Source organism: Kryptolebias marmoratus, linkage group LG7 (assembly GCF_001649575.2).
Source record: "Kryptolebias marmoratus isolate JLee-2015 linkage group LG7, ASM164957v2, whole genome shotgun sequence".
NCBI lineage: Eukaryota > Metazoa > Chordata > Actinopteri > Cyprinodontiformes > Rivulidae > Kryptolebias > Kryptolebias marmoratus.
Genome location: NC_051436.1, coordinates 9,238,168 through 9,251,594, shown reverse-complemented (window position 1 = coordinate 9,251,594; position 13,427 = coordinate 9,238,168). Strand labels below are relative to the sequence as shown.

The following is a 13,427-nucleotide window of genomic DNA, read 5'->3' as shown; positions in this document are numbered from 1 at the left end:
GGGGAAGCGAAATGTGACTTGATGTGTCTTCAAACTGATAAATCCCAACAAGGCTCTGCCAAACCGAGAGCTCCAGTCATCTAATTCTGTGTTTTGTTCCTGCTTTGAGAAAAGGTTCATGATAAGTGTCGGTGCTGGCCTTTAGCTGAGGCACGATCAGGCCACCAGAACAATTTTGACAGTAGTAAAAAAAAATTAAATTCAAGCCTTGACCCAGCCTACTGGCAGTAAATAAAAAAATGTTTGGGTTAGATTTTTACTTGCTGATACTCCACCTGCCGTTTGCCAAAATGATTTAAAATGTAGTTTTGCTTTCCAAATCCTTCTTAGTTGGGAAATATTACGTTACATCAGATTCTAATGATTCAATGATTACTTTTTGAGAGTTTCATTAAAATCTGTCCACCGGTTTATGGGATATTTTGCTAACAGACAGATAAAAAAAAAAATCAACACACAAATGCTGCGCGCCCCATTATCTGCTCGCCTTTTGAAAGGCTGGCGATAATTGGGGAGCTGACCCATTTCAAAAGCAGCGCACGCAGTCTGCTTCATGTGAAACATAAAATAAAAATTAGCCCTTCAGCTAACACCTCATTACAGAGTTATCGATGTTTTCTTTAAAATTATTGGTAAAATGGGAATTTCAGTGAAGGTTATGTCTCCAAAGGGTCACCTTATTTCTCCCGTAATTACTACTTCATAACTTCACAGCAAAAATGATCCTGATTGATTAGATCACAGGTGGAAGATGCTAAATACAGCATGACGCTACTGCTATGGGTGTCACGTCTTTGGTAGGTGGCTTCCATGACCTTAGGATAATGACAGGTGCAGCCATCTCGATAAGTCCTGCTTTGAATGCTTGTTGATCAGCCCACGCTGGTGGCTGGGAGTCCTGTGTCAGGGATACGCTGCCACCATAATAATATACCATCACGACCTCGCTACACAAGTCTTATACCGGCTCAAAACCCTATGACCAGGAGCCACACTAAATACTTTATATTCACCCGAAGATCTAGCCAAGACCTCACAAAGACTATCCAAAATGAAGGGGGGCTAAGACATTTAAGAAAAGTCTTTCGAAAACCAATAAATGCTGTGTTTGTGGCCACACAAAACCTTTTTTTTGGCTCCATTCTTCCAACTCAATCACCAATCAGTTCAAACGCCGTTGCCGTCAGTCTCTTCTCGGTCACCGACAGCAAGAGAAAAGCAATGAGCTCTCCCACCCGAAGTGAGCTTTTCACCATTTGTCAGGCTGGCAGTTAAAGGAAGTCGAACGCAGGCCCAAACTCCTCGTGCGCCCCCCTCCACTTCCCCCCGCCACAAAAAAAAAAGAAAATTACTGATAAGAGACAGAGAGAATTGCCAGGAGAGCAAGAAATATCCATTTAAGAACTGTTGCTCTCTCTCTCTCTCTCTCTTCTGCTGATCACTCCTCATGCCAATGCACACAGAGAGAGTATAATGAGATGAAAACAGAAGAGTGGGTGTTGCCAGCTCACATCTGTTTTTCCTCTCTTTTCAGCTGCTTCCCCTAAAGGTCTTAGAGATTTTTCTTTGATCACTATCACCCACATTAATCAACATTAACAGCGCTGTGTAAGACCTCGCTCCATACAGCTCTGCTCCTTTGTTGAACACAAAGTCAATTACCAGATGTATAAATGAGCATCTATAGCAACCGCTGTGACACTCTCGAGCGCGCCGGCTCAAAGATGCACACACACACACACACACACGCATACATCCAGAGAAAGGAAACAGAGTTGTTTGTTCCTAAAAATAAGAAACAGCAAGCCTACTTTCTCTCAAGTTGCTCGTGTCTTCATATTGCTGTTGTCAAGGTGTTTTTTTTTTTCTTCTTTCCCTTTTTTTAACTCCATGTGCAACAATTCTTTATGGCTGATTTTTGTAAGGCTGAAACAAAACTAAAAAAAAAAAAAAAAGAAGCAGGTACAGGGTGAGAATGTCAAAAGGAATGAAATATGTGCAAGAGAAAGAGAGCAGAGTCTTCAGCTCGGCTCAGAATATTGCAATGAAGAGGCAAGAGAGTAGCAAAGGTAGAGAGGAGGGCAGAATATAGAACAGGAACTGAAGCTATGAAAAAGACTGAGAGATGGAGACGAAAAAGAAAAAAAAAAAAATACTACAACTGGATCCCCACCTGAGCAGCTATCTTGGGTGGCTAATTGAGATGAGTTACTCAGTGCAGTAGTGGGACTCGGCGCCTCACCTGTAGCCGTTTAGGAAGGCCTCTCCGCTGGAGACTGGGATGTCTCCCGTCAGCATCTTGAACGTAGTGGTTTTCCCAGCTCCGTTGATGCCCAGCAAACCAAAACACTAGCGAAGACAACAGGGGGACGGCATCCGTTAGGAAAACCACTAAATGTAGTAAATATTAGGAGTGCGACGCTTCGCATAAATCACGGTTCGGATCCGTTTGATACGACGGAAAATAAAATAAATAAATAAAATGATACTTGGTGAAAACTTAATTTGAATGAACAACAACCCTCGCAAAAGCAGAGGCACAAAATCCAAACACCTTTGTTAGTAGAGGGGCTGTGTACAGCAAGGTAGGGATGTTAGTAACTTCATTATAATATTAAAAAATTTTCATTTTTATTTGATGTTTTTATTTCATTTGAACTTGTAGGGATTTGGGGTTTTTGGGTGTTTTTTGTATTTTTGGTTTTTGGTTCATGTTTTGTTATCTTTCTGGGTTCTGTTTCTGTTCTTGGTGTTTTGTAATTTTCCACCCCTCCTCAGGCAGCCCCTTGTTTATCTGCCACGCCCATCTCCACCTGTCTGTAATGATTATTTACTCACCTGTTCCCACTTTCCTTCATTATCCTCTGTTTTAAAACCCGGTCTCTTGCTTCACGTCCCTGCCGGTTCATTGCTCAATGCTCGCTGTTCAGTTCTGTCTGTTCCTGCCCCTGTCCTGGTTGTTCTGTTCTTAGCGGAGTTTTTTGGATTTAGTTTTTGTCTTGTGTTGCTGCCTCGACAGCCTTTTGTTTTTGTTTTAGTTTAATAAATTAGTTTGTTTATGATGAGTCTGCATCCTGGGTTCGCCAGGTGAGCGCAGGTGCGCTGTTCGTCCACGAGCGTCACTTATTAAAGCCCCCTTTAACAAAGATAACCGCCCCCATTATAGCAGAAAAACCAGCCAGGATGCTGATAGGTTTGGAAGTGTCTTAGCAGGGTCTTCAGGATCCCAGCGGGCTCCCCGATTACATGTGATAGAACGTAATAGGTCTACAGTAATTTTTGAGCAAGGTCGTGGCAGATTCATATCGTAATGGTAGCAAATCTGTGCTGCGGGGCCTATGACAGTGGTGTGATATGGTCGTCAACGATTTGAAGCAAGACTGGCCATGCCTAGGCTACAGCTGCAGTTGTAATGATGTCACGGAAACAACCTAGCTCAGACGTAATATCTATGGTAATAGTGCTGTGCTAACGTTGTGTGATCTTCTAGGATGTAGCTGCATCCGGATGCGGTCCAAAAGATTTGTGCCAGGGCCATATGGAACGTGATGAGGGCACAACAGAGCACCTCAAGGACACAAAAAAACCTATTTGGCGAGTACGAAGAGCGTAGCAGCATCATGATTGCTTTTACAATGAAGGAAGTGTTTCTTTTTGGGGTTTTTTAAAGTTTGATACAATGTAGCCTCAATCTAATTGGTTGTGAGGATCATGAAGAGTGTAGCGGGGGTTGCCATGCTGTTTGAAAGATAATCACCTGGTTGCATATTTACCAGAGATTAATAGATAGACGTCGTTTCAAAGTTTGCAAATGACGACCCCTTTTGGCTTTCCATAGGTCCACGTCTCTTTTCACGCTGCTGATTTGAAACAAACAGGCAGATCTTCAAGCGCCCGTGTGTCGTCTGAACTCGCTTTGTTGTAGGATCCTTTAGATGCTATATTCCTCCGCTTTCTTTTTGTTGGGGCTTTTAGTCAAACACGGTAAAGAGAAAAAAAAAAAAAAGAAAAAGTGCAGCGATTGCCGGTGACTGACAAATCCTTCGTCTGGTTTGCACTCGCCAGACGTCTGTACTGTGACAGCTCAGTACAAATACATGTGCCGTCGCAGCCCTTGTAAATATCTATTTGTGGCAAATAATTTGAAGCTGCAATTTACAGCTTGCGCATGACGAGTTCAGCGCTTTACAGAACAACAAACTGATGTGTTGTGTATACGAACAAAGCAGGCAGTAAATCAACAGAGAAGCAAACACTGCCGAGTCCCAGAGCTGCTCGTCTTGCCTTTGTAAATTGCTACAACAGTGTCCCTCCCTCCTGTCTTTTCTTCCTGATGCGACTGATTTCACGGCATCCGTGTGGCAGGAAGTCGCCTCCCTGGATCCCGGCGGCCATGTGACCCTGCCTTAGGTACTCTGGCTTTGGCATAAATATTTGATTCCTGTCATTCATTGATCCCTGCTTGTTTGTGACCTGCACTCGCGAATGCTTAGAGGAAGGCTAAGCTCGATGTAAATAATGCATGGAAATTCAGTGTGTGATCAGCAGAGCCTCGCGAATCACAATATTCCGCTGGCATTTACACTGGGCTTTGGGTAAACACTGACAGGGAGGATGGATACCAGCAGGAAAAGCCCACTGAGCACGAATGACTGTCAGCTTTTGAGATTGTGTTTAAATCAAGCTCCCAATGTGTGCACGCGTGCGCACGACAGGATTTAAGCCCTGTGTAATGTCAAACATGTTATAAAGTAAAAGCTTTTACACAGTTTGTCAGTTTCAGTTTGTTACTCTTCACTAATTTGGTTTTCTTATTGCCAGACGACAAGTGTACAGAAATTAATGAGATCATTTTGCTCAACAACCTCCATTGCTGCTCTGTGCTACATGTGTGTTTTGAACACGTACACACATGCTTAACAGACCTATGAGGGCATGTTGCTTGTTGTGTTTCTGTCTTCCCTAAAACTGTGTTTAAACGATATTTGGATTTGACTCCGAGGGAAGATTAAGACAAACACTTAGGATTTAAGTCATCAAATATTAGTAGATTGTGAATTAAAGTCAAAATAATCCTCCTTGTCCATGTTTTGTAAATATCATTGATTAAAGATGCACCGATTGGTCGACAAGTTAATGGAATCGTCCGATTTTTAGCTTGACTGGTTATTGTAAAAAATATATTAAGAGACATAACAGCTTTATCACCTGCAGCCAAAAGGCAGGGGATAATGTTTTTGCTTGTGAGTGTTTGTCATATTAGCAAAGTGTGTATATCATGAACCAGAGAACAGATTTAATAAATAATCATCAACCTGATTCAAGATGTCTACCACTGATAATCGACCTTAGCAAACACAAAAATGGTTCAAACTCAGCCGTTTTTTTACAGATATTGAGCTAAAGCTTGGTGTGGTAGTACCCAACTTATACTTTAAGAGCTAACAGATCATGCAGGTTATTTGTTTAAAACTTAAGCATGTAAGGTGGCAAGCAATATACATTATATGCTTCAGCATTCACACTGTTGTTTTTCTGTTTGTAGTTTCTTTTAGACAATCTTTGGACTTTTAAGTACTTTTACAGACTTCGTGCTAATTTAAACATTCAAGTATCAAAACTATTCAGTTTAATTTAGAATAGTGTCCTATGACTTTTTTATACTTTCAAAACGTTAAACTTCATCTACAAAAAAAAAAAAAAAATCCTTATTGAAGCACATTAAGATCTCATGAATTCCTTATAAACCAAAGTTCTCTGTCATTATCTATTTTTGGCTTATGCTCCATTTACTTTTTAGCTACTGTTTAAGCTACCATTTTGACCATTTTAGCTTTTAGATATGGTTTTGCTCATGTTAGCTCCTGTGCTGCTCGTCTTACCTTTAACGATTCATTCTTCAACAGATTTCAGCAAAGTCATTCAGCACTCAGCATTCACTGTGCGTTTTCGCAGACAATGCAGTTTATCTATTTTACTCTGTTGTTGGGCTCTCTTTGTAAAACTGCCTTTGTCCATTAAATTGGAGGATATCATTTTTAGATTTTAAGTGACAGATAGAAAAAGCTCTCATTCTTCTCTGTTTTGGAAAAAAAAGGGAAAAAGATAGTTTCTATTCACACACAGTTAAAGTAAGTCTCAATAAACAATGAAGCCAGAAAACAGATTCAAATAAAACTAACCCTAACCACACCAACATTATAAAAACAAATATTTCACACAATCTATCTGTGCTTAGACTAGATTTTGGAGAAGACTCTCAGTTATTACCACACCAATCCTTTGCTCAGTATCTGTAAAAGTGAATGAGATGCAGTCATTTTTGGTTTTGCTAAGGTTGATTAGCTGTTACCCAAAGTTAATCAGTCGTAGATGTACACTCAATGATTACCTTCTGAGTTTTGTTAACATTCATCCGGTGGTTTATGAAATATTATGCTAACAGACAAGCAAACAAATGAACAGCAACACATAATTGCATGCTCACCCATTTTTCATGCTAAGAAAAACAGAAACTAGAAACTACACTGTTATAAAGAGGAAACTGGAGCTGGCCAAAATCAGAATCGAAGTCATCCAAAAATTGAAAATACAATTTTTTTTAGAAAACAATAAGAGGTGCATCTCATGTTTAACATTCAAGCTCCTGACTCAGTTACCTCAGTTAGTTCCTATTATTCAGATTTTTATTTGCAAAATCAACAGAAAACAAACAAACGCTTTCTCCCGATGTGTTTTGGGCACACAGAGCCCACAAACTTTTCTGCTTGAAAACTTCCTTGGGTGATCCAGCAGCATCTGGCTCACCTCTGCAGCAGGTACGCCCACACATAGCCTGTCCACAGCAGGGGTGCTCTTCTGAGGGTATACCTGCAGCGAGCAGACAATACAATGAATCAACCAAGCAGCCAGAGAGAAGGCGGGAGGCTGGAGGAGGGTGGGCAGCAGACGGCGAGAGAGATAGAGGAGTGGATGGCAGGAGAAGAAAATAGAGCGACAGACCATAGCAGCAGGGAGGAGGCGAGATGGAAGAGGCAGGTGGCATGAGGAAGGAGAAGAGAGGGGTGGCAAAACACGGAGGAAACAAATTTTAACAACAATGGATAATTTGAAAAATTCAGAGCAAGCCAGATGGGAAAAAAAACTATTAAAATAAAGTTGCACAGAACAGAAGACATTAGAATTAGTATTGGTGACCGCAGAGACACCATTTATGAGCTAATCTGCACAGACTTTGAACATCTTTCCAACAGCGCCTCAATAACCCGCACTCACAAGCTGCAAGTATTTTATAAACTGGGACGGAAACTTCAAGCACATCTACTGGGCTTGGCGACCTTGGTGGGAACTAAACAAAGAGCCAAGATTTCAAAGAGAGATTTACGAGTAGCAATCCACAACATCAGTGAGAGGGGTCAGCTCTGCAGGCAATCCAACACAGACACAATCATCTCATTTCAATGACAAAACAAGTTAATCTACCAGGACCAACACAAATCAGCACCAACAAGCAGACCTGTTGATAATCACAAAGGAAGCGGCTCATCCTGAGTTTGTTTTAGTAAAAATAACTATCATTGTTATCATTATGATCAAATTTGTCTGATATTTTTAATTAAAGAAACAAACTTACATACTATAACTGTCAAGAATGTAGGTTTTAGACTCAAAAACCTTTTGGTTCATAATTCAGGACCATGGACAGCTCTCTGAGAGACTTGAGTTACTTTGACAAATAAACACATTTTAAACTTACATATTAGCCAGAAACTACTCTTTTCTCCACCTCATCCCTTCAGCAGACTGAAAACTATCGGAAAATAAAAAGATGCAAGCAAAATCCAGGAACTAGTACACTGAGAAAAATACATGATTTCACTGTTGAGTCTAGTTGTAGGGCTCATTTAGCTCCAAATATCTTCACTAAATGTAGATTGCATTTAGCCTGAGCTGGTAACCTTTTAGGTCAAAGTATATACCATCCAAACAACTGCAAATATGTAAAGCACACAACTTAAGTCAATAACTTGTGCATAAATGCAAGAAAACACAAGCCTGAACATCCAAGAAAGTTTATATTAAATCATCAGTGAGTCAAAAAAAAAACCTCAATCTCTTTGCTCAGTTGTGAGTTGAAACAGGGGGCAATACCACCAGTTAATATATTATTGGAAGATGAAAATGTAAAACTGTATGTCATTTAATTAACATACCAGAAAAACATAAAATTATACAGGTCATGTTCTGATAGCTAGTTACCTTTGGGGCTTCGTAATAAATGGAACTAATATTGTATTTGTAGCACAAAATGATAATTGTTGAGCATAGGTTCCAGTTTGAACTGATTATCTTCTACAGTCAGAGAGTTTTTTGGTCAGTGTGGTTCGTTAGCTCAGTCAGATCCAAGACATATTTGAGAACAAGAAATCTGAGTTTCAGTCCCACGTAGGTCACGATTGTTCATTATTGGCCAATTTTGGCTAAATATAGATATTTATTCATCTAAAATTAAGATTACCAAAACCTCTTTTTGATCAAATTTTGCTGGATTTTATCTTGGTGCCAAGTTAGCTCGCTGGGATGCAAGAAACACCTTGAATGCAGAAATCTTGACTTTGAGTCCAACTAAGAGGAATTGCTATTCATTCTTGGCAACCTTGACAGTCTAGACCTCTGTGAGACATCTACTTATTATCTGCAGCTAGATTCAGATATCTGCAAAAGTTTCCCTTTTGACCCAATTTCGAAGTTTTAGCTTGTGTAGTAGTCCCAGGTTAGCTCACTAAGATCCAAGACCCCTTTTTATTCTGTAGAGCTACAGTGTGAGTCTAACAAAGACAGCTTCTATTTATTCTTGCCAAGCTTGACAAACCTCAGACCTCTATTTGACATCTTACCATCTATGACTAGGTTTAGAGATTTGCAAAAATATCACTTTTGACCAAGTTTAGTCCAATTTTATTGTGTGTGCCCATGCCCAATTAGCTCACTAGGATGAGGAAAACATAATACAAAGATCTCGAGTTGGAGTCTCACAAGGGCAGCCCTGTTTATTATTGCCCAAAACAGCAAAGTCCAGACATTTATTTGATCCACTCAGCATCTACAGTACATACCACTACATTTAGACATCTTCAAAACATTAGCCTGTGTGGTAGTGACTTGTTAGCTCACTAGGATACACAAAAACACATTGAAAAGAGATCTCAAATTTAAGTCCCACAGGGCCATCCCTTTTCATTCTTGCCAATCTTGGCAATGTTCCCACTCTTCAACCTACTCAACATCTCCAACTACAGTTAGATGTCTACAAAGCTTTTTAGTTTTAGCTCAAATTTAGCCTGATTTTAGCCTATCAACAATTTAGATGCCGTTTAGGTGTCTTTTCAACACACAAAAGCTGGCTTTCTGAAAGGAACAACACTCTGAGGGGAAAAAAAGGAAAGCAGTTGATGTTTTGTCAAACATGAATCCGCAGCCATGGCAACAGATGAGCCTTATTAAGCAGTCTGCTTTTAAGGCTGCCTAATCAGAGCCTGCTTAATTGTGAGATCTCACTTGAACATTAAAGCACGGAAACCCTGACGTTTAGTAAATATAATTATTGGCCTCTCAACAACCGACAGGTGACAAAATAAGGGAGCTGGTGCTTGACTTGGTTTCCCCATATTTCAGAATATGCAGCAGTTTGATAACATGTTTACAATCTGGCTTGAAAGCAGTGTTGTCAGACTTTTGCATAAAAGACAAGACGGGACCTTTGTTGCTGTTTGTCGAGAGAGACAGTTAAGACATTTTGGCATTCAAAGTCAAGGACAACACTGTGTCCTTTAGAGACATGAAAGAGTTGTTTTTTGTTATACTTTTCCTGCTGAACATACTTCTCCATTATTGCTGTGTGTTACCGTGAAGTGTTCTCTGCATTCTCTCCTTTAAAAACAGCTATATTCGGAATGCCTACAAGCAAAATATAAACTTAAGCCCGCTGCTTGAAGCCTTACAAACAATGGCATTACATTTATTACACAGTTGACATTTGAAAAGCATTTGATCAAAGCGGAATTTGCAGAAACCCATCATTCGTTCAGAGCCACCTGGCAGCTGCACTCAGTACTTATCAACCCTGGATTAAACATACTACTTTTAGATGATAGTTTTCCGAGATAAATCCACATCAAAGCAGCATGCATGTATGGATTTCAGCGAATACAGGAACATTTTTCTCTGACTCGAGCACCCGCGTAGCTGTCGTGATAAGCGGATGATTCTTCAGATGATTGGAACATGTCAGATGTGCAGTTCTTACATACAGATTTGTGTTTTCAGATCCGAGCTTGGATCTCTGAATGTGATATTTCGGTAAATGTACAAACATGTTCACACAGATTTGTAAAAATGGAACGTGAAACTGTGGTCTGTCATTTTCAGGACCCGCTGTTGTTGTCAGGCACTCAGAAGCAGTGGGTTTTTTAACATTTTCGGTCAATAAGGAGCTTGTTGTTAGTAAATAAGTGCCCCAGGGTGAACCAGAAGTGCTACAGAAACTGCTACTGCTTTTATTTAATCCAGGTGTGAGCAGTGTTGATCCTCGAGGGCCACCATCCTGCATGTTTTCCTTGTTTCTCTGCTCCAACACACCTGATTTGAATCAATGGTTGATTAACAGGCTTCTGCAGAACATGAAGAGGTGATTTAACCACTGAATCAGGTGTGTTGGAGCAGGGAAACAAGGAACACATGCAGGATGGTGGCCCTCCAGGACCAGGATTGGAAACCACTGATTTAGACTGTCAAAAAACGTAAAATTTGATGTGAGTAACTGTAATGAAAAGTAGACGATAAAGGTTTAAATTACATGTAACAAGTTCTACTTTTTAATTGTCGATACTAAGCTGCTTCATATCAAGGGTGGATTTTTGTTTTAAAAATAAAAAAAACCTAATAATAGCTGAATTGAGGTACTGATGACAAATAAATGACTTAACCTATAAAACAGGGGTGTCATACTCCATTCCTCGGGGGCCGCTCTCCTGCATGTTTTAGACGTGTTCTTGCTTTAAAACACCTGGTTTAAATGGACGACTTGTCGCCATGCTCCTGGAGAACTTGATGATTTGGTGAGGAGGTAATTAAACCGTTTGAATCAGGTGTGTTGGAGCAGAAAATCCTAAAACTCCCAGGACAGCGGCCCTCGAGGCCTGGAGTTTGACACCCCTGCTACAAAACAAACAAACAAACAAAACAAAAAGAATTCAAAAGGAAAGATAGATTTTAGACAAAGCAGAAACTTAAACAAGTGAGGGAAATAAGAATGTATGAAAAAGAAAAATGTTAACCTTATGTAAACTTTAAAGGGGAGATCAGTAGGTTTTCTTTAATGATGGGCTCAAACTTGTCAAACAAGTCTGATGTTTTGTAGCAGTTCACGTCCAAGGGCACCCATTATCACATTAGCCGACGTAAAGTTGCCACTCATCTCCTAGTCCTCCCAACTTGAACGTCTGTCACAGGAAATCTTCCCTGTCAACATAACGACCGTGTGGAAGGTTAAACTGACAGCAGTGGGTCTGGGTGACGCTCACAGACAGCCACACTTCCATTACCGTCTTAATCGATTACAGCAGAGAAGATAATGCTAAGTAGAGGCTCGCAGGTGGGGCGCCTAACAAAACTCCCCTGATCAAAGCAGCGGCGGGGGGGGACGGGGATGTGACGCCTGATTGATGGCCTGTCGATCGCTTCAGAGGCATGCTCAGATTTATGACAGGGTTCAGCCTGTGGCGCGTGGCCACCGAAGCCATGCGCTCATTGATCAATTTGTTATCTAAACCACCACCCTCCGCCCCCCCCCAGCCCAACTAATGGATGGGGCACAGCTGTTGTGGGAGTCAATGAGGGCGCCGCGTGAAGAATCCTGATGCCTTCTGCCAATGCACTGCTGTTTTTCTACAGTGACGGGGGGACGTGTCACCTCGGAGACAAACTGTCAACTTTAAAAGGATGGTCTGGTGTCTTCTGAAGGGATGTTCCGTCAAATAGTTTTCAGTAGTTAGTACTCTGTCAGCCGTGACATCGAACACTGAACACTGAGTATGGAGAAAAGGGCAAAAGGCTTTCTTCGGGCTCGGCTAATAGCTAGCAAAACCAGGGCAGCTTTTATGTTGTTTTTCAGGACTTTAAAAAAACATTATTTCTGAAAAATCTCATACAGCTACACTTTTACATGACTCTGTTTGTTCAGTTTGTTTCAACAGAATGAAGTCTGAGTTCCTACGCAGATGCAGATCTCGTGAGGCTGTTAAGTACGTCAGTCTACCTGATATGAGCGTCTGGTCGATCCAAAGGTTTACTCAACCGAACTCAGTGTTGACAACTTAGCACCTTTGTGGCTACATTTAGTTTACGGTCAGTGCGCGAATGCAAACATTCATCCTTTCCTGTGACTTGTTGTCAGCTCCGGAGTGGATCATAAGGTTAAAAACCAAAGAAGTAAAAAAAAAAAACAATTAGTGTAAAAGAGGAGTGTAGAAATTGTGACAAAATAATTTGTAATTCTATGTTTCCATGGATTTTTTTTAAACCAATTTTGCCTTTTCCACAATGTTAATCCTCTTTCTTCAGCACCCATTACAATTACACAGGGTTCATTGTGGTCAATTAGGCAATTTAGGTGATGACATCATTTAGCAGCTTTCAGGATAACTAATAGCTGCTTCTGTCACTGATGAGTTGGACTGAAAAGTTCACCTGTCTCAGGAGGTCAACATTCACATCATGACATGGATATTGTTCAGATGAGAAAACGTTAAATAAATGGTTTCGTGTGAAAATGTGGAGGTTTAATATAAGCTTATGCAGCGTTCTTTCACACCAGTATTGACATTTTAAAGAAAGAGTGGTTTTATAAGCCTGAAAAACGATATAAAGGTGCACCGGTTTCATTAGCTATTAGCCTAGCCTGGACAAAGACTTTTGCCCTTTTCTCCATACTCAGCTGATAAGGTCCTAACTACTGTACCTATCTGACAAAACATCACTTTAAAAGTCACCATACTATCCCTTTATTAGTTCAACCGAATCAAATTTTACTTTTTCGTGGTGTTTTCAGGCAACTTTGCTGTCTGTTTCTTTATTTTCTCCTCATAGATGCGGTAGGAAAAAACCCCAAAACAAAACAAAAAAATAATCAAGCTCAACAAATTTTAGCTGTAAACCGAACAGCCGCACAACCCCCACCCTCATTTCCTTCCCCCCCCCGCCTTGAAAGATGATTTGCGAAACGTTACCCAGCCGACTGTTTCAGCCGGCACTTGTTCGGTAATTATCCCTGAGAGCGCGGTGCGCGACTGCGCCAGTGAGCAATAAGCGAAAGATTAAGTACGGTGCGACTGAGACGACCGAGGGAGCGAAGTGGGAAGACGCTAAAA

General features: G+C 40.7%; 1 protein-coding gene across 2 annotated transcripts in view; it reads right to left on the bottom strand.

Moving 5' to 3' along the window:
• The window catches only part of LOC108234870 (phospholipid-transporting ATPase ABCA1), a 215,816-nt gene that overhangs the window by 30,122 nt on the left and 172,267 nt on the right, over nt 1–13,427 (bottom strand). For both annotated transcript variants that reach the window (XM_037976591.1, XM_017414453.3), the window contains 2 exons: nt 6,808–6,870; nt 2,243–2,349 (listed from right to left, as the gene is read on the bottom strand). In XM_037976591.1, the coding sequence (XP_037832519.1) occupies nt 2,243–2,349; nt 6,808–6,870 (170 nt within the window). The remainder of the gene's footprint in view (nt 1–2,242; nt 2,350–6,807; nt 6,871–13,427) is intronic.